Here is a 24724-nt window from a genome sequence, read left to right on the forward strand (position 1 = left end):
AGTATATGTATGAACATGGAAAATTTGCATGACCGGCGTACAAAAGTGAGCATATAAACGTAACACATGTTAACATAATTGTGACAGTTCAGCGGTGTTCTTATTTCCGCTTCAAATATTGGGTTGGTTATAATCCTAGTTTTGATTTTATGTAACAAAAAATCTTGTCTTGATTCTTGGAATCATTAATTCAATTAGCTGCTGGATTCATTTAAATAATGATGAACAAATGAAGATACATTTAAGATAAGGTTGATAGAATGAGTAGAATGGTCCATATATATCAACAAAAGATGATATTGCTAGGTCAACCTAGAGGCTGACTACAATGACAATATCGAGTAATCGGCACTCAACGAACTAAGAAATCAAATTTTGATTTACATTTAAAAACATATATAAATATATATCACAGAAATGAAAATTTGAATAAAAGATAATTAGTGCTAAAGAAAGAAAAAGTGATTATTGCATAAGTTAAAAAAAAAATCAGTCAAACAAAAATGACAAATAAATTGATAAAAATAAATTAAAATTATCAGGACATTGGAATGTTAATAGTTACATATTAGATAAACATACAATCGTAATGTCATAAGAAGCATAAATAGGAAGAATAGCGAAAAATATAGGAAATAAGATAAAGTACAAAAGGTCAAGTGCAAAAACATTTATACTACCCGTATATGTCTGTTCATATATTAGAGTTACAAAAATCAGCAGGTTGCTGATCCAATATGGTAAATTTCATTAACTACACAACCCCCTATCGTCTAATACAGTCATGTTACCATATTATTATGTTATAAATACACCTATGATATTCTCAGTGTTTAGCATTTGCCAACTTAGAGATTTTATATTTTTGCATAAATTGATGTGAAAAAAATACAAAGAGTATTATTAACAGAACGAGAATATTACTTTTACAACCCCAGTATTTTAAAACCTTACTCGGGCCATGCCACCCTTAACAAAATAAAAAAATTGTTGATGGTGGCATGACGCTCGACTGCGAAACTAGTGTTGCAGGTTTGCTGCTCTCCAATTGCAAAATAAATTTAAGGAAGATTTATTTTCAATTGGTTTGGGTGTTTACGATGTATTTTTAGTATGCTTAATATCCTACCTGCAGACTGCAGACATTCCAATTTTCAATTGAACTTTTACTAGTTGTGTTTACATTCATTATGATGTTTGTAAAATATCCTTGCGCTACAAAGAGCTTTTGTATGAGGTAGTAATTTGATCGATTTTAATCTTAGATCTCCATGGTTTGTGATATCCAGAAAATTTCCTTTCTTTCAATAACTTAACATTTTCAGCACTAAAGAATTATACACTGAACATAACACAGGAATGACAACCATAATCGTCTTTTTAAAATGTAACAGTAATAATTTTCAATTAAAAAAAATTATAAATATTTAGAATATTTTCATGAATTGTCGCAAAACATTCTAATTGCCCTCTAGGTTGTGCGACCCAAGTTGAGAAACACTGCCCTATGCTGATTTTTGAGCTGATGGCTCTCTAAATATCATTAAATTGTTAATGCCAAAAATGCGTTATAAAATGAAAAACGATAGGCACTTATATATTACACGTGGAAGCAATAGGAAACCGATGGCCACAACACAACAGAGAAAGAACAAGAAATAATAGTTACATCTAAAAGGAATCAAATCCTACCATTTTGTACATATACATACATGTATACAATACGCTATAAATAGCTTTATCAGTTCTGCCCCCTAGATTCACTACTAGATCGTAATTCCTGATACCACACTTTAGCCTTTCCACGAAATGCATCAAATTATATTACAAACATAATACATAAATGATTAAGCTAAGAGATTAGTTCCGCTAGTATGTATTAAGTATGTGTAAACATCAAAATATTGAGTAACTATACTATAAAAAAATAATTTGAGAGCTCAACATATATAAAATAATGATAAAATATGATTATGATAATAAAAAAAACATAATTTTTATGAAGATATTTAAAAAAAGATGTTATAAAAGCGCAAGATCAATAAGTAATTATTATCATAATAGAAGAAATGTATAAAGAAGGATTTGGCAAGTTTAGAGGTATACAGATTTATTAACATTTTTTGAATTTATACAATACTAAAATGCTGTCGGCGAGTGAATTATTGAAAAGTATAATGTATCTACACTAAACATTTTTTGTAAGGAGCGAGTTTATTTGCACATTTTTATATTTCATTTAATAGCGAATGCAACATTGTCGACCTTATTCCCGACAGGCTAACCAAGGGTACCATACGTAGAATTTTCTTTTGGTGTTTTTCCTTCAGTACTTAATGGTTAGAAAATACGAATCTTCGCCACCAAAGATCCTTTTGAGTATATGAAAAAAAATAACAATTGAGATAAATTTTATTTATCATGGAAATATTTTCTAGCAGTGCTTATCCAACAAGTGAATTTAGGAAGTGCTTATTCGACAAGGGAATATCTCCATTCCAAAGTAAAACCCATCGGTGTAGTGGATTCTAAATTTACAATCCACCATTTTAATCGATAATTTTGTATGACGTACTAATAAAATGGAAGCATTTTGAACTTTATCATTATTTAAAGTCAATTTAAATCACTAAAATCAGTGGCAACTATTTATGTATAAACCGGCAAAACCGCCAGATTTGACTTTCTACAAATTTGTTAATGCGATATTATAACAACAAACGGTAACCTCTAGACTGGTGCTAGATAATCTGGTTACATCCTCGTTTAGTAATTTAGGCTCTATGAAACAATATTGGCAGTCTCATCAGAGCTTTGAACAAGGGGTAGGTTTAAAGCTATCATGTTCAAACAATAAAAAAAACTAGTTTTTCTTGATGTAAATATTAAAAAAAAACATAAAAAACCTAGAAGTTACTGGGTACAGTAGAATCGCGATATAACGAAATCCAAGGGACCAAAAAATATTAATTCGTAATAACGAATTCCCACATATAACGAATTTTTTTAAATCATACTTAGTATGTATATGTTGCGCGCCGTTGCAAAAAATGTTGCGCGGCTTTTCAAAAAGATCGCAAGTTCTGCAAACAAAGGAGGAAGGGGGCCATAGGGAACTGAATATCTACATATTTTCACTAGTTTTCTTATTAACCTTACGGTGATAAAAGTGCCGCGGGAATCGATGATACTCGTATGTATTTTGTACACAATATGAGAATGTGATTTTAAAACAGGAAAAACGTAAATATTCATAGTTGCTTTTACTGGCCATATTTAAAGTTGAAATATAACAATTTTGTAATGTTGGGTCTGGTAAATATGTATCTAAAAAGGAGAATAATAACATCAAATATAATAATAATAATATCACAAGTAGCCGCCAAAGCCGAGAACGAGAACGGCTTGCACACTACTGACGGCCAGTGTTGTCAGACGTCAAAGAGTAGTTTTCGATATTGAGATTACGAAATTACGAAATTGCGAAATTACGAGACGGCGAAAAAAATTTTTTTCCAAAATTTACGCGATGAATTTTTTTCGCCGTCGCTAAAAATTTCCTAAAATCCGTTAAAATTCCGTTATAAACCTTCAAATTCCGTTTGATCTCTTTATTCCTTCAAAATCCGTATAAAACGGACAAATTCGTATTTGTCCAAATTGTCCGTCATATTTAATATTCCTAGTTGCTTTTATTGGCCATATTTAAAGTTTAAATAAAACTATTTTGTAATGTTGGGTCTGGTAAATGTTATTCATAATGTCATTCATTTGCAGCGACGGAAATAAATAATTTGTGAAAAAATCGGGAATCAAATCCTAACATAAAATCGTAAAAATACACAAACGTTTCTGTGTTTGCGCGTGTGGCGTGCTTTGTAAGTATGCGTGCATGTCATACGTCGTAACACGTTACTCCGCTAGTCCAATAGTGTGCAGATCGTCTTACCCGACACTACGCCCCACTTAGGGCGCTTGTCCACTACCCGAAATTCCGTGTAATTTTACTGTCCGGCACATCAGTTAGCGTTTTAAAATGACGATTGGCTTGGATTGGCTTGTGCTTTTGTCCATCTTTCTTCGGATCGGAGCTCTTGATCGGTGCGTGAACACGTTGCGCGTAAATTCGATCGTAAAATCGTCGTTTCAAAACGCAAACTGACGTGTCGGACGGACGGTAAAATTATTCCGTGTAGTGGACAAATGCCCTTACGATGTAGATAAAAGACGGATGCAATTTGAGGATTATTATTGTCAACAGAATCATTTCATTGAGATAAAAAGATGGATTGTAATTTGAGAATTATTATTGTCTACCATTGAGATAAGCAGGTGGACTGATTATGGGAGAGAATATACTTGAGAATTTTTATGGCCTACAGAAATAATTTCATTGAAATAAGAAGAGAGATTATAACTACGTCGCCTACTTTCAAAATCCGCCAGATCCACATAAGTCGATTTTACAAAAAAAATCCAAATTCTCCGGATAACATTTATGTTGCAAAGATTTGTCTATCTTTATATAAAATATTTTAAAATAGAGAATTTTCCCATTTTTTTGGAAAGTTTTTCAGCACTCAAAAAAAAACACGAGACACAAATCGATAATGACGTCATCTTAACTTTTGACCTATCTCCGCTCTCTGATTGACCGATATGGGTCAGAAGGCAAGTTTCATGAATATATCGGAATTTGAAATACAACGCTGTTTTTAAGTATTTTTTAGCGGGGTTTTCAAGTATTTAAAAATTTTGAACAATAAAAACCACAACTGGCATTCCGATAGAGTATTTATTTTAAAATTTTATAAAACTGGATCTAGCGGATTTTGAAAGTAGGCGACACAACTAAAGAATTATTATTGCTAAAGTAAATCATTTCACTGACTCATTGACTCTAATTACTAATTACTCAAGCTGATGGGATATTGTATTGAATTACTTTTAAAAATCGCCATAAAACCATCCGCATATGGTGCGGCGGCGCGGCTTGAATAATTTTATCTTAACATTTTTTATTTCCGCGCGGCGCCGTGGCGGCGCGGCTTTGAAATATTTATATCATAACATTTTTTATTTGTTATAAATTTACTTAAATGTATCGGCACTTTTTCGTACGGGACAAAAGTGATTTTGTTATACATAATAACGGGATTTCGTTATATAAATGCATTTTTGTATGAAAAATTAGTTTTAGGGAATAAATTCGTTTTTTTTTTTCGATATACGTCATTTTTCGATATATCGCGATTACTTATATCGCGATTCTACTGTACTAAAATTACCTTTTTTAAATTTCTAGATCCAAAATGTGTTATAAAAATTGTAAATTGTGGAAAACATATGCTAATGTTCTATTCTAGCATAAGTGGCGCCAGCCAAGCTTACACCTATCACTACATTAATCCCATGTAAATATTGGGTCGACAAAACACACTGTTAAAAATTCTCAAAGACTAGGTCGTATTTTGATCGTATTCTTGTGACGCCGTAAACAGTTAAACGCCATGTTATAATTAATTTAAACAAATAACACTTATGGAAGCGCGTTGAAGAAAGCATTAAAAATAATCCATGTTCGGGTCTCGAACACAAATAAGAATAATGGTCCGATATACTTTTTTTAAATTGTCATGAAAATGAAGTAAAAAAAAATAATCTCAAATTATCACATGTCAAATAGAAATGGGAACTAGTGTACAACTACAATATTCACATTCTGATGTCAAGGCATATTTCATCGTTTGATCCTGTATTTTGCTACAATAATCTTTTTTGTAAACCGAGAGTTCCTAGCCTAATTGGTGTATTGTGAAAAACACTTATCTTTAGCATTACCATTTCAAACTTGAAATTATCAAAAATCACGATAAAGGTAACCGCAATCACGCTTTAGTTAGGAGCTTCTTCCACCCGGGAGTTTTCCTATCGCGCTCGTCCGAGTTGGCCAGTCTGTCGACGCTCTTGCATTTCTTGGTGCGGCTGTGGAAGGTGACGCCCTTGGGCTTGAGCTGAGCCAAGTGCGGGGAGGCGTCGTCGCCTATCCGGTCGACGCTCTTGCTCTTGTTGCCCTTGGCGGGCCTTCGGGGCGCGGCGTCGGGCAGGAACAGGCTAAGGATGAAGAGCGGGGGCAGGCGTCAGGGGCGCGGGCACGCGGCCATGGCCAGCCAGCGCCCGTCGTCCGACTCGTGCGTGACGTAGCGGTGCCCCACGGCGCCCTCCAGCGTGCGCAGGTCCTGCCAGGTGTCGTAGTCCTGCAGCCACGTGTGTAGCAGCGTCTTGTCCACCGTGAACCGCTTCCGCTGCTTCACTTGCAGTAAGTTGTTAATGAGATCGATAGCTGAAACAAGTACCCATATGGTCAATCCCGCAATATTCCACCTTTATTAACTCACACGTCCTTATATTTACCACAGATTGGGTGCGGATACTTATCTAAACATGTGTTCAATCCATAACTTCAACACATTGATTCTTTACTTCATATGAATAATTTCGTGCTTCCAGACAATGTATGAATTTGTGCTTCCAGTATGTTATTTATACATATATACAAATACGATTTAATATCAAATTATTGTACTTACACATCACCCCTAAGCAATAATAATAAACTAAGTAATATTGCAATAAGTAACCAAGTATTTTTTTTAAATGGGTTAATTTGAAGAAATAACTCATTAAAAAAAAAATGTTTGCCTTCTGTATAATCATTTGTATGTCACATTGGCGGTATGGAATGCATAGTGATAATATTAAATATAGTTTTGTCTATAACTAAGTTGAACAAATAATGAGACTAGAGAAGAAATAATACCATCTATTGAGATTTCCTTCCAGGGATTGGGCGGGTACATGAAGGCGGCGTTTTGGATTTGTTCGTTGATGTCCTCGTCCTCGTTGAAGGGAAAAGTTCCACTCAGGGACACATACACTATTACACCAACACTCCACATGTCCAGGGACCTGTTGTATCCTTTGTTGCGTAACACTTCAGGAGCTACGATAAAACATTATAAACATGAAATATTTCCCTTCTAAAATTAGTGTTAAAAATGGGGTAAAAAATGGCTTGTAAATCTGCTCACCCAAGTATGCAGGAGTTCCGACGACGGATCTTCTAAAAGATTTTTCTCCAATAATTCTAGCGAAACCGAAATCGCACAATTTCACTTGAGGGAAGTCAGAGTCTGACGAGAGGAGCACATTTTCCGGTTTGAGGTCGCAGTGAACGATGTTCTTGCTGTGTAAATGTTTTAAGGCAACCAGAATCTAAAAAATGGCACATAAGATAAAAATATGTACATCAAACAATTTTGCTATTTATTCCGTTACTTTAAAACAACATTGGCATTTTGAAAATTTATTTAGAAGTTATTTATTTAAAATGTGACAGAATGTCAACTTTTACAATTTTAAAAATTTTGTGTCATGCATTTCATTCATTTTTTATTTACAATAATGGGGAAGGTTATTATATTCATTATGAATAAAAATAGCCTTTTAATTCATTGTTTGCGGGAAACACTTAAAAGCACCTTTTACATACTGTTGGTAGTGAGCGGGAGACACTTATAAGTGTTCTATTTGCTTACTTTTGGTAGAGTACGAGAGATCAGAATTGGGTTTGCGTTTACTTGTTATTAGTATACTACGGGTCTGCCGGCAGACTATCTGAGTATAAATAGGGTCAGGATTGATGGAAAAACCGGCCGACAACAATGTGTTCAAATGGTGAAACACATTGGCAATTACCTGTGTTATGATGAACTTGGTGATCCTCTCCGTGAGACGTCCCCTCTCGTGGGACAGGATCATCTCTAGCATGTCTCCGCGCAGCTTCTCCATGACAACAAATATCCGTTCCGGGGTCTCAAACATCCGCTCCAGGTTCACAACTCCCGGATGCGACAGATTCTGCAGGATAGCCACTTCGTTTTTCAGTTGTGCCTCCTGCTTCGTGGGGAACCGTAATTTGTCTATCACCTGAAACAATACCCAGTTTTAATATTTAACTTGTAAATAAGACATACGCTTTGTTTCGTAATATGGAGTTTTGTTTCCATGAAAAATTAAGAGCTACCGGAGAAAATTCAAGAAAATGCTTTAAAAATCCCCAAACTCAAGAGACTTGATAGAGAATACTGCAGGACCATAAGCGGCCCATGTTCCTACCTTTATCGCAACTGGTCTATTGGTCCGCCGATGTACTCCACCGTACACAATACCAAATTGTCCAGAGCCTAGCACTTCATCGGGAAATATCTGGTACAGCTGAGACATGTCTGTCACTCGTTCTTCCGGCATACCATTACTGCTTTCTCCTGGAAAATATGTCACAATATCAAAACTGCACAACCCGCTTTAACAATGTGGTGTCTATTGAAAATTGATAGCCGCGAGAATATCTCAACAATTAGTGATAATAAAAATAAAACTTCTTACCAGACTGCTGGGTGACGGGCATCAGGGCCTGCCGGATGGCCGTCTCCCAGGACTTGGCAAGGTAGGCGCCCACCCCGCTGTCGGGCGGGGGCAGTGCGGTGACTCCGCCCCCTGACAGGTGCGCCAAGGGATCCGCGCCCACCAGGTAGTCCACATTCACCGTTCGCACCTCGAAGCAGTGCATCACGTCTACGAAAAGTCACATTTAAACAATCAAAAGGAGAGTTGGAAAATAGACAAGGGTATTAGATATAAAAGGGTATTGGGTATTACATATGAAAGTTAAACCAAATAAAAATAACAGTATAGAGCCTTTCAAAGCACGGGATCACTGAATCAGAAATAAGAGGTTTTGAAAATATTTCGAAATTCTGGTCTGTCCAAAGATTTGTTTCGTGTAAAATTTTCAATGATTGAAAAAAAAACTTGATGATTCAGGCAAAACTGAGCAAAAAAATATTTAATATTAATAGAAAAAAATATTTATATTAATAGAAAAAAATATTTATATTATAAAAAGGACATTTTGTTTGTTTGTTTGTTTGTTATAATCCTAGTCGATATTCGCTATATCTTTATTTGAAAAAAATATCTAATTAAAAAAAAATGGTTTCTTCAAATTGAATTAATGATTTTTTACTGCAGTCATTGTTTCAGTCAGTTGACTTCATATTGTTAGATAATGATAAAACTTTTTTTTATTATATTAGCATAATATATCAGTAACATTTTTTAAAATCCTTCTACGAAATTTCAGTATATCCACTCTTATGTTAGAAATGGCTTTAAATGTGAATAATTTTTTGTAGTTACTATGTCTATAAATATATTCAACTATTGTAAATAAAAACTGTACCTCCTTGTGGAGTTCTCGCTGTGTCAATCGTTAAAATCTCACTCAGAGGAATTTCTTTATAATATTTGGCACCTTGATCGGACTGGAAGAGCGTTATTGATTTTGCGTCTAATCTCCAGTAATGTCTTTTTAACTGAAAAGTGTAATAATATATTAATAAATAACAAACACTGCTTGTATTGAATTTCCCCATCCGTACATTAAGTGATTCCTTACAGTCTTGTCTTTGTTGGTGAAATGCACGAGCCACCCTTCTTTGACACATTTTGATCCGCGTTTCTTGGTGTGTTTGACAGATTGTACTATTCTCATTAATGGAATGTTGGCACTTGGTGAGGAAGATGAGCTAAAAATTAAAATTAAAATACATTTCATTAAACCTGTAAAACATTCTTAGGATTTCATCATTATTTTTAAAAAATTCACAAGTGAATATATATTAGATGTGTTATTATTTATGTAACAATTTATAAAGCCTTATAAATCTTTACATAGATGAAGCAGAATATGGAAGTCTGGGCATTTACAGGGCTTTCGACTTCCATATTCTTCTTCTTTAAAAAAGAGTATGATAAATAACGACTTCCATATTCTTCTTCAAAAAATAATGTGATAAATTACGACTTCCATATTCTTCTTCAAAAAATAATATGATAAATTACAACTTCCATATTCTTCTTCAAAAAAAATAATATGATAAATAAGTCTTATAATTGGAGATAATCCAGATTTGTGAACAGGTATTCAGACACACTCAAAATGTTGTTTATGTTTATTGTCCTAGGCAGGCAAAAAAGGTGAAAGGAATTTGGGATATTTTTATCTCCTTAGTCCTACTCAACCTTTCAGACAGTTATTGGTGGGCCCTTTCGTTGGATAATGGCATCCAAGGATTCTACATGGACAAATGATTCCAACCTGCTGGGCCGACTGCAGGACTTCTCCTCGGACGAGGAGTGCTCAGCGTCGGGGTCGGGGAGCAGCGCGGGCGGGGCGGAGCGCCCGGGGGCCCCGTTGACGGTGCCCGTGCAGCCCTTCACGCCCTCGGGGTCCGAGTCGTCCTCCTCCTCGCACATGGAGCAGGAGAGCAGCTCGCGCTCGCTGCCCGTGCTGCTGTCCTGGTACTCACCTGCAACACGCAACACTTTAGATCATTCATTAAAAAACCTTCTAAAGATACTTTTTTACCGCAAGACCTAGTATGTTTGGGTGACCTCACTCCTTTCAAGAACGTCATAAATCAAAAATCGTTAATTTTCAGTTGTGCATGTTTTTAAATGCCCAGAAAATGTACTATATCCCAGCAAAAGAGGCATACTTTTAACTTAATATTTACCCGCTACAGGTCAGAAAGTGTTGTTTTTGCATTTTGAAGAAAAGGTATTGTTTAATTATTTTTTCAAAAGTACTGAATATTTTTCTAATGGAGAAAAAACCTTCAGGTTTTAAAAGGTCTGTTGCTCAGTAAAAAGTTCAATAAGTGGCTTGATATTTATTTTTAATACATTTGATTATATTTTTAAACTTTAAAAACGTTCTCCTGAAAATTCAAGTTTTTTGATTTATGACGTTCTTGAAAGGAGTGGGCGATATATCCAAAATAAAACAAGGTTTGTTGGATTGAATTCTACATTTATTTATGTATATGTTTACGCGTGACGCGTTTCGTCATCGTAATGTCCTAAGAAGATATTATTCACGTATTAACGTATGCATAAATAAATGTAGAATTCAATCCAACAAACCCTGTTTTATTTTGGAAATATTACCCAACAATTCAATATGGAATTCTACCAACTGTCTGCAGTTACAATAATCAAGACATAGTGTTTTCATACCATACCGTAAAATCTTTACTTAACCCGTTGGGTAATGTATTCAAAATTAAACAAGGTTATTGGATTGAATACTACTTTTCTTTATATGTATTATTTTTTGACATCTCATCAAAGATGAAGAAGAATATGGAAGTCTGGGCATTTACGGGGCTGACGACCGTCATAGGCTGGTTTAAGTGATCACTTTACACACGTGTAACATTCACCAATTCTACCCATTATTGACAACCACACTACTCAAATTCTTGGAAGTTCTGTATATATGAACCAATTTAGAAACCTTATTTTATTATTTACTTTTATTTACATATACATAATATGTGACGTCTTATTAAGACATTATCAAACACTCGGATAAGAGGAAACACATCACATATTATTATATTTATGTAAATAAAAGTAGAATTCAACCCAATAACCTTGTTTATTTTGGATGTATTACCTAACAACTTAAAATGGGATTCTAACAACTGCCTGCAGTTACAATAAAAAATTTACTTAACCCTTTCGATGCCGGAAGGTATTAATATGGCCGTACCCGGCAGGCCATAGTTGTTTCAACAAAAATGTGAAAGCTTTTAGAAACATGACTGTAACTTTGATAATATTGGTAAATTGTAATATTTTAGTATTTCTTCATCTTTCTAATAGATGTTTCCATATATTCTAATCAATAAAATATTGCAATTGGATTTGATATTGGCTTGCGACAAGCTCAAACGAGAGCGCTCATTTTGTATGGCCGGCCTGGAAAGCACGGAATTGGAGAGCGGGTTAATGCGCTCGTGGCATTGAAGCGGTTAAAAAACCTTCTAAAGATACTTTACCACATGACAGTTTTTCATACATTTACCAAACAATCATTTACTTACAAATGGTATATTTGTTAAGTTGTGTTGTTATATTTGAGGCGGACGCGGCCTTCATAAAACTAAATAATTTAAATGCCCCGTAAATGCCCAGACCATATTCTTCTTCATATATGTTGAGATGTCAAAAAATAATACGAAAAATAACTTCTATAATTGGAGATAATCCAGATTTGTGAACGAGTATTTGGTTGTAAAGTCATGAAAGGGTCAGGTAGAAGTGTGTAAAGTCATGAAAGGGTCAGGAAGAAGTATGTAAAGTCATGAAAGGGTCTGGGAGAAGTGTGTAAAGTCATGAAAGGGTCAGGAAGAAGTGTGTAAAGTCATGAAAGGGTCAGGAAGAAGTGTGTAAAGTCACAAAAGGGTCAGGAAGAACTGTGTAAACTCACTGGCGGTGTCCCGGCTGACCTCGCCGCTGCAGTCCTTGGGGATCTTCTCGAGGCACTTCTTGTGCACGTTGTGGTGGCAGTCCTTGCACTGCAGGCCCTGCTTGAAGAGGCCGCGCAGCAGCTTGCGGCAGTGGCGGCACACGGTGGGGCGCGTGTACGAGTGCAGCACGAACGTGTGCGGGATGGGCACGGCCGGCTGGCCCGCGCCCGCGCCCGACCACGCCGAGCGCCCTACCTTGGAGGAAGGAGGCACAATCACGGGCTGGAAGCGTCATCACACCAGCGTTAGATACTACCGTCTCCCATTAGATTTCATTACATTAACTCTTACCACTCTGTAGGCCAGACATTCTGGCCCGTATGATTCTAGTAGGCAGCTCCGTGTGACACAATGTCTGGCCCGGCGCAAGTATGACTCTTATCACTGATTTCTCTATCACCCAAGTATATTCTACCAAAAAATATTTCAGATAAATACAGTTAATCTTAATTAACATGGTCGTACGAATTGCCAGACAGAGTGTCCCAAAATTAGGGAACAAAAATATTTATTTTAATGGTAAAAAACGTCGCATTTTTTTTATCATAGCTGATCAGTTTATGAGAAAAAATGGTCAGAGTGGAAAGGGTTAAATAGCAACCTAACTTTCTTTAAACCCAGGTAACATTTGACGTAATTGTTTTTTTCTTCTTAAAACATCATTTTCATATTGAAAATATAAGTTTCTCTAAATCCAGGTAACATTTAACGTAATTGAATTTTTTTCTTAAAACATAGTTTTTATAATGAAAAAATAAGTTTTTCTTTGAAATAAATATATGGTTTTGAAAATAAAAGAGTTATTGCAAGGCAAGGAGTTAAAAAAAATCATTTTTCAATGTATATTCTAAAAAATAAAAATAAATCCAATATATCGTGGGTGAACTGGCAAAAAATGTTAACTCGAAGATATGCAATTGTGACTAAATGATGCATATTGTAAAGTTAAGGCTCTGCAACACGGATCATTCTGTTTTTTCCATACTTTTTTTGTATTGATTTAAAAGAGAAATAGTGTGTTTTTTATTTTATTTACACAATTACTTCAATTTCATACTATTCATGTAAGCCTAAGCGGCTCATGATTAAAAATAAGTATCAAATTGTGGTATAGTAGGTTCGAACCCAGAAACTCTGACTCAAGAGTCCGCGACACTAACCAAGGGACCGCAAAACCCAACACTCTACTCTTCCAAAGTGACATCACATTTTACATGTGACCGAATTTCGCAAGACTTTCTCCAAGCATCTAATGTAATGAGTTTCTAAACATATATTAAAAAATGTAATAATTTCCAGATAGCAAATGTATTTTTCATATAATTTGCCTCAACCCTTTGGACTCCCTTCTTCCTTCAGTATTATTATACCAATTACTGAATTGATTTACAAAATATACAAAAAAGAGGTTACTATTTGTTTTTTATTCGAATATGCATTATAGGATATGTATTAATTATTTTAAATTATTTTATTAATCTAAAAAGTCTCACCTATAAACCTCAAATCAATGTTGGTGATTTTATTATTTTTTCAAAGGAATGACCCGCAAAGCCTCTACTTTTAGAGGTTTGTCTGCAGGTAGGATAGCAAGAATTGAGGAAGATAAATGTAAAAAAATACAACACAAACCAATTGAAAATAAATCTTTCATTAATTAATTTTATAATTGGCGGGAATCGAACTTGTGACGCTAGTTTCACAGCCTAGCGCCTACCCAAATACGCCATTACGCCTATCCATTAAAGAATGATCCAAATTTTCAATGAGGCAAGACGAAATACAACTATTTTGGCCATATTGATGGATTGATATAATTTAGACATGTTGGCATATTTTCCACCTTTACTCTCCCTTAAAATCACTTGTTGTGAATTGTGACACAGACATCAGACAAAACCAGAAAAAAATCAATAATTTACTTGAGGGGGCAAAGAGCTTTATGAAAGTGTAATGCTTAAATATGGTTCTCGTAAATTGAGTAACTAATTGGTGACTCGCGGGATCTGGGCAAATAAAAGTATAAAACTCCTAAATATTGTTATAAATACAGCATTGAAAAATATTTCCATTGAAAGATGTATAAAAGTAATTATTCTATTGAAAATATAATAATATTAAATAATAATCAGTTTTCTTACTAGCACATTAATTATCAATTGAAGGATTTTTCATTTCTTTATTCCAAATTAATTATGTACTTCACTTTTACAGTACAGTTTACTCTCAAATCGAAATAACCTGAAGATTTTTTAAAGTCCGAAAAGGATCTATAAAAATAATTTTAAAAAAAGTTTTTTTGCAATACAAATAGAGTATTTCCGTAGTGAGATTTGAAAGGGATGATGCAATAGGGTTAAATCGACCTTCTACCAGAATAAATATAAAGTAGCGGGATGAAATCTGATAATTGTCAATTGTAAATGAAAAGACAAAATTTTCATAACATATTTATTATTTTTATATTCAATTACATAATGCAGTTAACAGATCTTTGTACAATTACATCAATTTCAAGTAACAATTATCAGATCTTAGTATACCCGTCACCGTAACTATTAATTACCATCTATGGAAACAAATTTCTCTATTGCATAAGCGATAACAAATAATAAGCAAAAATGCTGAAGGATTGTAACTAAATGAAGCTTGGAATAAACACTGGAGCCTAATTAATGGGACAGATCTTTTTATAGAGGATTAGACCAAAAAAATATTTACTGTCTGTTATTTATCGTCAGAAAAGAGAAAACAAATCCTTTTTTCAACAATGAATTGGTCTTAATATGAGTCAATTAATATCGGAAAATCTAGATACGACTCTTTGAAATATAGATAACAAATTGACAATTATAGACTGTGGGGTTGAAAATACCAACATTTATATCATAATATAAACCAAGATAGCTTTACTGAATTTTTATTACAATTAGTAATTTACAATAATAAAAGCTTTGTTATTACAATGTTTAATCCCAAAAAATTATAAACCTTTTTAATAAAAAATAATATGTTGCAGTTGAAGACCGTGGGAAAAAAAAGATTGTCACTTTTCAAAGTAAGTTAGATTTACAATTTTATTTAAACAGATGTCACCACTACCATCAGGAGTATAAAGTCGCTAAAAAGTCAAGGAGTTAAATGTAAGGATTCAAAGGTTTAAAATCTTTTGACATTCTCCTTTTATTTTCTAATGATCTTCAATTGTATGTGTTTATCATTACCAATTTTCAATAACGATTTTCTAATTAATAAAAAAATAAAAAAATAATAAAATATATATATATATTTTAAATTGTAGATTAAAGTCAATGTAAAGGTTTGTCAAAATTTTGTAAAAATTATCAAATAATAAATTGTCAGATCAAGAAAATATCACATAAACAAAATACTCAGAATGTATTCTGATAATACTGTTTCTTAATATCGATATTCATAAGATATAAAAATTATAAACATTTATTTAGAAAAAAAACTAACATGACTATGTACCAAATGGAAAAATAATTAAATAAAGTATCTACATATGGAAAATAATGTAAAAATAATATAAATCATTTGTCACAAAGTAGGTACATAGGTAAACTGGAATGTGTTGCAGTCTGTTTAGACTAAATAATACATTATTTACATCCACCATTCTGAGCAAAAATGAGAACTTTTGTTGGTGCAGGAAGCAATCATATGTATATTAAATATCTTTCCTTTTAATCACTACTTGTTATAAAGAAAAAACCTACATAATACTTAATAAGCAAAAAAAAATTAATAACCTGTTTTACAACATCTTTAAAAGATTTTAATTTGATCATTTAGTACCTGCAGTTTATTTTTTAATGGAAATATCAAAAACTATTCCTAAACTAAGATTTATAAAGTTTAATATGTTTACAATATCAAAATAATAATTTTATCGATTGATCGTCACTAATTGTGATAATATCTATTTTGAAATTTGAAGTTGACTTGGTAAATACCACTACTATACTATATATCAAGCATGTCAAACTCACGGCCTGCAAGTATTTTTTTGCGGTCCGCGGATACCTGTAGTTATATTTTTCATTTTTTTAATTCTTCAGTGAAACAATTTTTTTATACGGGAACATATGATATTCTTAAATCATTAAGTTGGATATCTACTGTACCTTACGTGACTGTCTTTCATAATAAATTAGTCACTTAAAGTTAGATAAAAATCAAAATTAGATTTTAGAGTTTTTTTATGTGGCCCGCTGGCGTAACCAAAATACCCTTGGTGCCTTTTGAGTTTGACACGTCTGCTATATATGATATTAAATTCATCGAAACACGTGCTTTAATATTGTATTATAATAAGTGGTATTTACCAAGTAAACTTTAAATTTCAAGTTAAAATAATTCATTTTAAAACTTAACCAAAAAAACATGCACAATTCAGATATGTATTTTATCAAATATTTCCAAAAGATTATTTATGAAATTGAGATTATGTTTGCAATGTTAAAAATATGCCTTAATTTATAAAAAAAAATAATTTTAATTAGACAAATTATTACAAATTGCAGTGTAAAATAAATAAAACAAAACTTAATTGTATGTCTTCATCCTGCATTAGAGGAAATATACTACATATTGCGGTTGTATAAAAATGTTGGAAATAATACAAATATAATTCAGTTAAAGTCCAGTTCATGCATTGATTATCTTACGGATACAATACTGTCAAATAAAGAAATAAAGGAGATAAATTTAAAAAATTACCAAAGTTCAAAATTCTAATTGCAATTTTTAAAAGAAATTTCTAAAACTAAAAACATGTTTATTACACTTGCTTTTCTAAGAACTAATTTCTTTTGTAAAGGGAGTTGCAATACTGTTCGTGTGGCATTCAGCTTTTTCATATATACATTAAGATGTGTATTTATAAGCATATAAATGTGAAAAAGGTGACATATTGCTCACTCCTTTCAACAACGTCATATAAGAAAATATACTATATCCCAGTAAAAGAGGCATATTTTTAACTTAATATTTACCCACTACAGGGCAGAAAGTGTTGGTTTTGCATTTTTAAGAAAAGGTATTATTTAATTATTTTTTTAAATATACTAAATATTTTTCAAATGAAGAAACAACCTTCAGGTTTTACCTAAAAAGATCTGTTGCACAGTAAAAAGTTCAATAAGTGGCTTGATATTTATTTTTAATACATTTTATCATATTCTTAAACTTTAAAAACGATCTCCTGAAAAATCAAGTTTTTTTACATATGACGTTGTTGAAAAGAGTGAGCGATATAGTCATCCGTCTCAGTATTCGCAGGGGGGGGGGGTTAGGTTCCTTGAAAATATTGCAAAGAGCCAATTGGTAATACGGAGACTACTCACAGCCTATGAGTCACCCTTTACAAACACAGAATGAATTGATTTTGGAAATATTTGAATAGACACCAAATGGCATTACTTAACAAATTGTCTTTGTTTTGTCATAAAAGATTTGAAAGGTATTTCAAAGGTGAATTTGGCAAATAAAAATTATCAATAAAATTATTGATTTTTGTATTTTTATAAATACAAAGCTAATCTACCAATATCCCTTTATATCAGGAAATATACTGAATTCGATATTTCGTCCGAGTGATAATACCTTCTAACTAGTGGGCAACCCGATAGATTTTTTTTGATTTCCTCAACCAGATTAGTGTATTGTGAATTGACTGTCGCGCTGTCATATTTTAGCATTAAAAAAACTCTTTTTTTTTAAATACTTTAACCTTTCCCTTATGGTGCTAAAAACTTCCGCGTGCACCGGTGATATGAATTTTGTACACCATACGAAAATATGATTTAAAAACGGGAAAAATATTAATATTCCTAATTGTTGCTTTTATTGACCACAGTTTAAGTTGAAATGTATTAATTTTGTAATGTTTGCGGGTGTGCGCAAAGTGCGGCACGCACGCATACTCTGAGAAACGTTTGTGGTGATTCTATCCCCAAATTTTTTTACAATTTATTTATTTCCGTCGCTGCAAATTAATAACTTTATATTATAATACTATTATGTAAAACGTAATAGTATTACGGAGGAGTACAAAAATCGTCAGCCCGTATTTATAATATTTTTAATTGATATTCTCATTTTTCGAGTCAAGTTGTAGTAAATACATATCAGCAGGCGGGGAAGGTTAATGAAGGTTGACCAGGTCGGCCAGCTTCCTTACCAGGGAGTTGGGCTCGTCAGCCGTGGGGGTGGGCTGCGAGGACAGGGAGCCCTGGGAGGTGCGCGAGGGGGAGCGCGGGGGCGGCGCGGAGGGCCGGCGCCCCACCCCCGACACGGCGGAGCAGTTGTTGGGGATCTTCACCGCGCAGCGCTTGTGGTAGTTCTGCCCGCACCCTGTATAACGCATTGTCATTATTTTTGCCATTTTATTTTTCTTCTTCCCACACTGCATCAAATAAATATTCAACTTCTTCTTCAAACCCTCATCTGCACCCGATGGTGTATAGGGCACTGTATCATATAAATGCAGTATCTTGATCGTTAACACATGAAGGAAAGGTGATCACACCTCGTTCAGGTACCAACCTGAAGCAGAGGGCTGATCACCTTTCCTTCATGTGTTACCATTCCAGGGTAATATTGATGAAATATTTGTCTTTTATTATTTTATAATAATATTAAAGTTTCACAACTAATTGATAATATTAACTGATGATATTTCATTCATTGATTTGGCAGTCACTTTGTGGTAAAATCTATCGATTTTAAATTAACTCTAAACTCTGACATATGGTGTTTGAAAATGATGCGGAATGCATCGAAACATGTGTCACAGTAGATTTTAAGAAATAGTGGTATTTGCTAAGTAAAACATTAATTAAAAATGATGACATTTCAGTTGACTGATAATATTAACTTAAATCTCATTTATGCCAATTATAAACAATTTAGTTATCTTTCAAAATATGTACGTTATAAAATATAAACTGATAGAATAAAATAGATTATTCGTTAAAATAATTGAAATATTGATAATTATGAATCATCACTCATCCCTCTCCTAGTATATGACAGATACAAATAAGTATGAGAAAACATAAATTACCGTCACACTTGAGTCCCTGGCGCACCAGTCCAAACAGCATCTCTCCACAAAAATCACAGAAAGTTGGGGCTTTGTAGGAGTGCACCGCCAGCGCGTGAGGTCTGTATGTGGGAATGTCATCCGGGGCACACAAATTTCCTGAAAACGCCAAGTATTATCAATCCGAGTAACACGGAACAAGAAATAATGTGAATTGGAAATCCAAAAGGAAAATTATAGTAATTTGATTAATTATTCTTCTTCTTATTATTATAGGCCTCGCGGCCTATTTTTAAGAGGGATTAGCCTCCTGCGACGTCGATTCCCAGCTATCCATGTTCCATTCTCCTCACATTGCCTTCCCCACCTAACGACATCTTCGATCTCGCATATTTCCCTGATCCTGGCATTTCTGATTCTATCTCGAAGACTCTTGCCTGTTATGCTTCTTAGAGTCTTCATTTCTGACACTCTAAGCGCGTTTTTTGTTAATATTAATTATTGCTAAATTTATTTTATTTATTGTTTCAGCATTCACTTTGTGGTGAGACATAAATAAATTGCAAATAAAATCAATTGTTTTTTACCACTTGAGTTTTATATTTAATTTTTTTAATGACTAGTTTTGGAAGCTACGGCAATCTCCCGTAAAACCTAAATTTTGCCACATTGAAGGTATTTATTGTACTTCTAACGGCAATATACAATCTGAATATGTTAATTCAACACTGATATTGTCAACACAACATTGTCTCAGGTTGTGGACTCTTAAGTCAGAGTTCCTCGGTTCGAACCCACTCTACTAGAATTTGATACATATTTCTAATAATGAGTCGCTCAGGCTCAGAGAAATAGTATGAAATTGAAATATTTGTGTGAATAATAAAAACACATGTAATTCGCTTTTTTTTAAAGATATGACCATGATATATATATATATATATATATATATATATATATATATATATATATATATATATATATATACCCCAGTCTGATGATGTCTTATTTATATATATATATATATATATATATATATATATATATATATATATAACAAAAAATATATATTTTTCAATGTTCATAATAAAGAAAATCTATGAAATTTATATAAATATGTATATAAACAATACAGTTGAATTATTTTCATATGCGAATAATATAATTTATATTTTCTTGTAATTTAGAAGATACAATAATTTAAAAACAACATATAATATGGCCGGTAATGCTGAGTGAATAAGAATTACCCAACTAAATATGGTGACATGTGACTAAAGGAAAATTCTCCTAAAATATGATGAAGTGAGTATGATATCCCCAAGCTCACGAGAACCTAATACATTAGGGAAATGAGGACATGACAATGTGTGTTGGTTCAGGATAGTATTTCCCGTTATGACAAGAAGTTATTACCAGAAATGGTGCTTAATTACTGAGAAAACATCAAGGAAAATGTTTACCACAACATTACTTCCTTGCTCCGAGCATAATGTAAGTAAATATAATTAAGATTACCAATTAAATTAAATTTAAGGCAAATTATTACTGGATAAAAGTGGTATTATTTTTTATGAATTAGTGCACTTTTTACAAATAAACTGAACCTTATAAAAATCTAAATATTGAAAGTAGAAAAAATCAATGTTGGTAAAAAAAAATGATTCTCGAATCATACAGGGAAAGTACTTTAAGACATATTACACCACGCCATACTATATAAAGTTAAACAATACTTGTTTTGGAAGAAGAGTATTTTTTTTTATTCATCATACACATTTTACAATATAAAATTAACAACAATGTGTCCTCATGAGGTTTTCTCGTACCAAAACCACATTTAATAAATTATATTATATATTACGTGCTTCTGTCAGTGTTGCGGATGACGTGGCTGACTGACACAATCTAATTCGTATCTTGCCTTAAGCATTTATTTTGTTGATAATTATTTTATACATAGTTATTCAAAAACTTTATGAATAATAATAAAACCCTTATCCGCACCCCAATGGTGCATAGGGCACTGCTTCATATAAACGCAGTGTTATCTTGATCGTTTACACATGAAGGAAAGGTGATCAGCCCTCCGCTTCAGGTACCAGTCCAGGGTAATATTGAATAAATATTACAGTGAAAAAATCACATATATTTATTTGACCCCGCCTGGGAATCGAACCCGGGACCTTCAGAACGATAGCCGAACGTGCTGACCATTACACTACGGAGGCGGACAAATACGTATAAATATCTTCCATTATGAATAATGGAAGATATTTATTATAATCATCTTTGTTATTATTTCTCACATGAAAAAATTTGTAAATTATCAATCAGGAGTAGCTTACTGTTTGCTGTGAGTACAATTTCGATAAGGGTTTCATCTGTCACATCGGAAGCTGCGTTGATCAGTTGCAGTACATTAGCGGAGCAGTAATCGTGGCGGAACAGTAGTAACCTTTCGGAGAGTCTGTTCAGTCCATTATCAGGCATCTGTAGAAGAGGCATAAAGACAAATCAACAAATTTAATAAAAATAATAGTCTTCCAGTTATACTATATATAAGTCAGAAACAATATTGATATTCTTATTATCTTTGTAATTCTTTTTGAAAAATAATGTGACAAAAAAGGAAAAGATAAAAATATCGCCTCACTAAGTACTGTAGAACGGGGCTACTTGAACTTTGATGTGTTACTTGAGCCCAGTACAAAAAAAATATTTACATCTGTATTTGGTCTACAATAATGAACGTATCGACACGATTCATTGTTTCCCTGACAGGTGACACTTATTGTCACGATACGTTCATTATTGTAGGCCAAATACAGATTTAATTTTTTTGTACTGGGCTCAAGTAACACATCAAAGTTCAAGTAGCCCCGTTCTACGATAATCTAAGGCAAATGACAAAATCCCATTCACTGCCTACACCGGGGCACTTCTACATATAAAATTTGGTGGTAGTTTTACAAACTTGTATTTATTTAGATTGGCAGTGAAAGGGATATTGAAAGCTTTTAAATGTAAATGACCCTCTGTAACTCTTTTCTCTCTTAATATACAACACTATTCATAACATATATGTGTTGCCTACTTTCAAAATCCGCCAGATCCATGTAAGTCGATTTTACAAGAAATGCAAAATTCTCCGGGTAACAACAGGCAAGTTTCATGAATATATCAAAATTTGAAATACAAAGCTGTTTTTAAATATTTTTTAGCAGGGTTTTCAAGTAAATAAATATTTTAAGCAATAAAACCCACAATTGGTATTCCAATACAGTATTTATTTTAAAATCTTATAAAATTGGATATGACGGATTTTGAAAGTAGGCGACACATATCGCTCACTCCTTTCAAGAACGTCATAAATCAAAAATCGTCAATTTTCAGTTGTGCATGTTTTCGGAATGCCCAGAAAATGTACTATATCCCAGCAAAAGCGGCATATTTTAAACTTAATATTTACCCGCTACAGAGCAGAAAGTGTTGTTTTTGCATTTTGAAGAAAGGGTATGGTTTAATTATTTTATAAATATACTAAATATTTTTCAAATGGAGAAAAAACCTCCAGGTTTTACCTAAAAAGATCTGTTGCACAGTAAAAAGTTCAATAACTGGCTTGATATTTATTTTTAATACATTGTATTATATTTTTAAACTTTAAAAACGTTCTCCTGAAAAATCAAGTATTTTGATTTATGACATTCTTGAAAGGAGTGAGCGATATGTGGAATTATTCAATTGGCTTTTATCATTGTCAATTTAACTATTTTTTATATTTTTTTATGTACAAGCTGTATAATTCCCAGACAAGTAAAATAAAATAAATTCACAGTAAAATCGGGATCCAATTTAGTTGCACATTTTCTATAATTTTCGCAACTTAGTTCATAAAACAAAATCAAAAAAATTGCTTGGCAAGAGAGGGTCTGTCAGGAAGCCTAGATGCTTCCGTATCAGATCGGGGAATGCGGTGGGACAACTTTCAATGTCTAAAAATCAGTCGGTGGATCTTTTATATCTCTTTTTTTGTTTGTTTGTTGGGGTCAAGGGATCTTGCATCCCTTATGTCACTGCGACCATATTAGGTCTATAGTGACCTCCCTCTGTATTACAGCTCACTGCCAAGACCTACATGAGTCATGTAACTCACGACCTGTCTTGGTGGTAGGGGCTTCACCTTCTGGAGTCCAGTAGAGTTTCTCCAAGGATGTGACTTTGTTTGTGAGCGAGTGCGTCACAATTGTAGAGAATATGGATTGGCGTTTCGTTATCCTCTATACAAAATCTGCATACTAGGGAGTCATGAAGTGAAATTCTGCCCTGTCCTGTCAAGGTCCTGTATTATATCTCTTACATGAATGCATAATTACCTTGGTGTGTATAAACTCGCAGGCCAGGTCTTTGAGTGAGCGCAGGTTGAGGGAGGCGGCCGGGACACTCACCGCGTCGCGCAGCACCCCAAACTGGAACAGGAATGTCACCTCGGGGCCCTCCATGTTTCAAACCTGGACGACAACACACAAAATTGAATAACATAAAATACGTTTCTAAAAATTACCAGCAAGTTGCATATGGTGAGGCTTAAAGGTACACAGGAAATAAATGAGAGGGGTTTAGTTAGTTTTAAAAAATAAATATCAATTATCTATGGCTAGCTTCAAATGGAGATGATCAATTTCAACGGTTTCATTACCAGTAAATTCAATAACCTTGATGTATTATTTGTGAACTTGAAAATGTATAAAGTAATTAAAACAAATAAAATAAACATAACTTTTTTGCACCATTTCATTTTTGAGTAAAAAAATAAATAAAGTAACTAAGCATCACGCCGCTTCTCCGCAGGGGTAGGCAGAGAAAACAGAACGCCACACCATCTGTCTTTGCAAACATTCCTCGCCTCTTCCACATTCATGCATCTCCTCATACACACCCGCCGATTGTTTCGACTCCTAACCTGACCGCTTTCAAGTATTTTTGAGTACATATCAGATCAATTTCATTACAATAAAACCATAAACATACTATGTTTATAAGTATCCCCAAGGAAGGCATAGTGTTATGGAAACTATTCTGATATGTTCTCGAAAACCAAATAGCGTTTTATTATTTTTTTATATCAATGTTTTTTTTAATAAAAATTTATATTTTTTACTAAAACCGCAAATTCGACACATTGGATGTACAAAATAACAATAATTATACT

At 33.4% G+C, this 24724-nt stretch overlaps 1 protein-coding gene across 2 annotated transcripts in view; it reads right to left on the bottom strand.

The window, feature by feature from the left end:
* Nucleotides 1–5774: 5774 nt before the first annotated feature.
* The window catches only part of PKD (serine/threonine-protein kinase D3), a 41477-nt gene continuing 22527 nt past the window's right edge, over nt 5775–24724 (bottom strand). The window contains exons 2-15 of one of the 2 annotated variants that reach the window (XM_088258767.1): nt 23889–24023; nt 21858–22002; nt 19531–19668; nt 18646–18818; nt 12401–12662; nt 10223–10433; nt 9521–9650; nt 9305–9437; nt 8449–8637; nt 8179–8327; nt 7759–7989; nt 7092–7275; nt 6821–7003; nt 5775–6343 (exon numbers count right to left, since the gene is read on the bottom strand). In XM_088258767.1, the coding sequence (XP_088114893.1) occupies nt 6141–6343; nt 6821–7003; nt 7092–7275; nt 7759–7989; nt 8179–8327; nt 8449–8637; nt 9305–9437; nt 9521–9650; nt 10223–10433; nt 12401–12662; nt 18646–18818; nt 19531–19668; nt 21858–22002; nt 23889–24014 (2457 nt within the window). In that variant the 5' untranslated portion in view covers nt 24015–24023 and the 3' untranslated portion in view covers nt 5775–6140. The remainder of the gene's footprint in view (nt 6344–6820; nt 7004–7091; nt 7276–7758; nt 7990–8178; nt 8328–8448; nt 8638–9304; nt 9438–9520; nt 9651–10222; nt 10434–12400; nt 12663–18645; nt 18819–19530; nt 19669–21857; nt 22003–23888; nt 24024–24724) is intronic. The other variant, XM_088258768.1, reaches the window with a different exon arrangement.

Source organism: Brachycentrus maculatus, unplaced genomic scaffold (assembly GCF_059751285.1).
Source record: "Brachycentrus maculatus isolate JH-2025_06_01 unplaced genomic scaffold, ASM5975128v1 h1tg000104l, whole genome shotgun sequence".
Classification (NCBI taxonomy): Eukaryota; Metazoa; Arthropoda; class Insecta; order Trichoptera; family Brachycentridae; genus Brachycentrus; species Brachycentrus maculatus.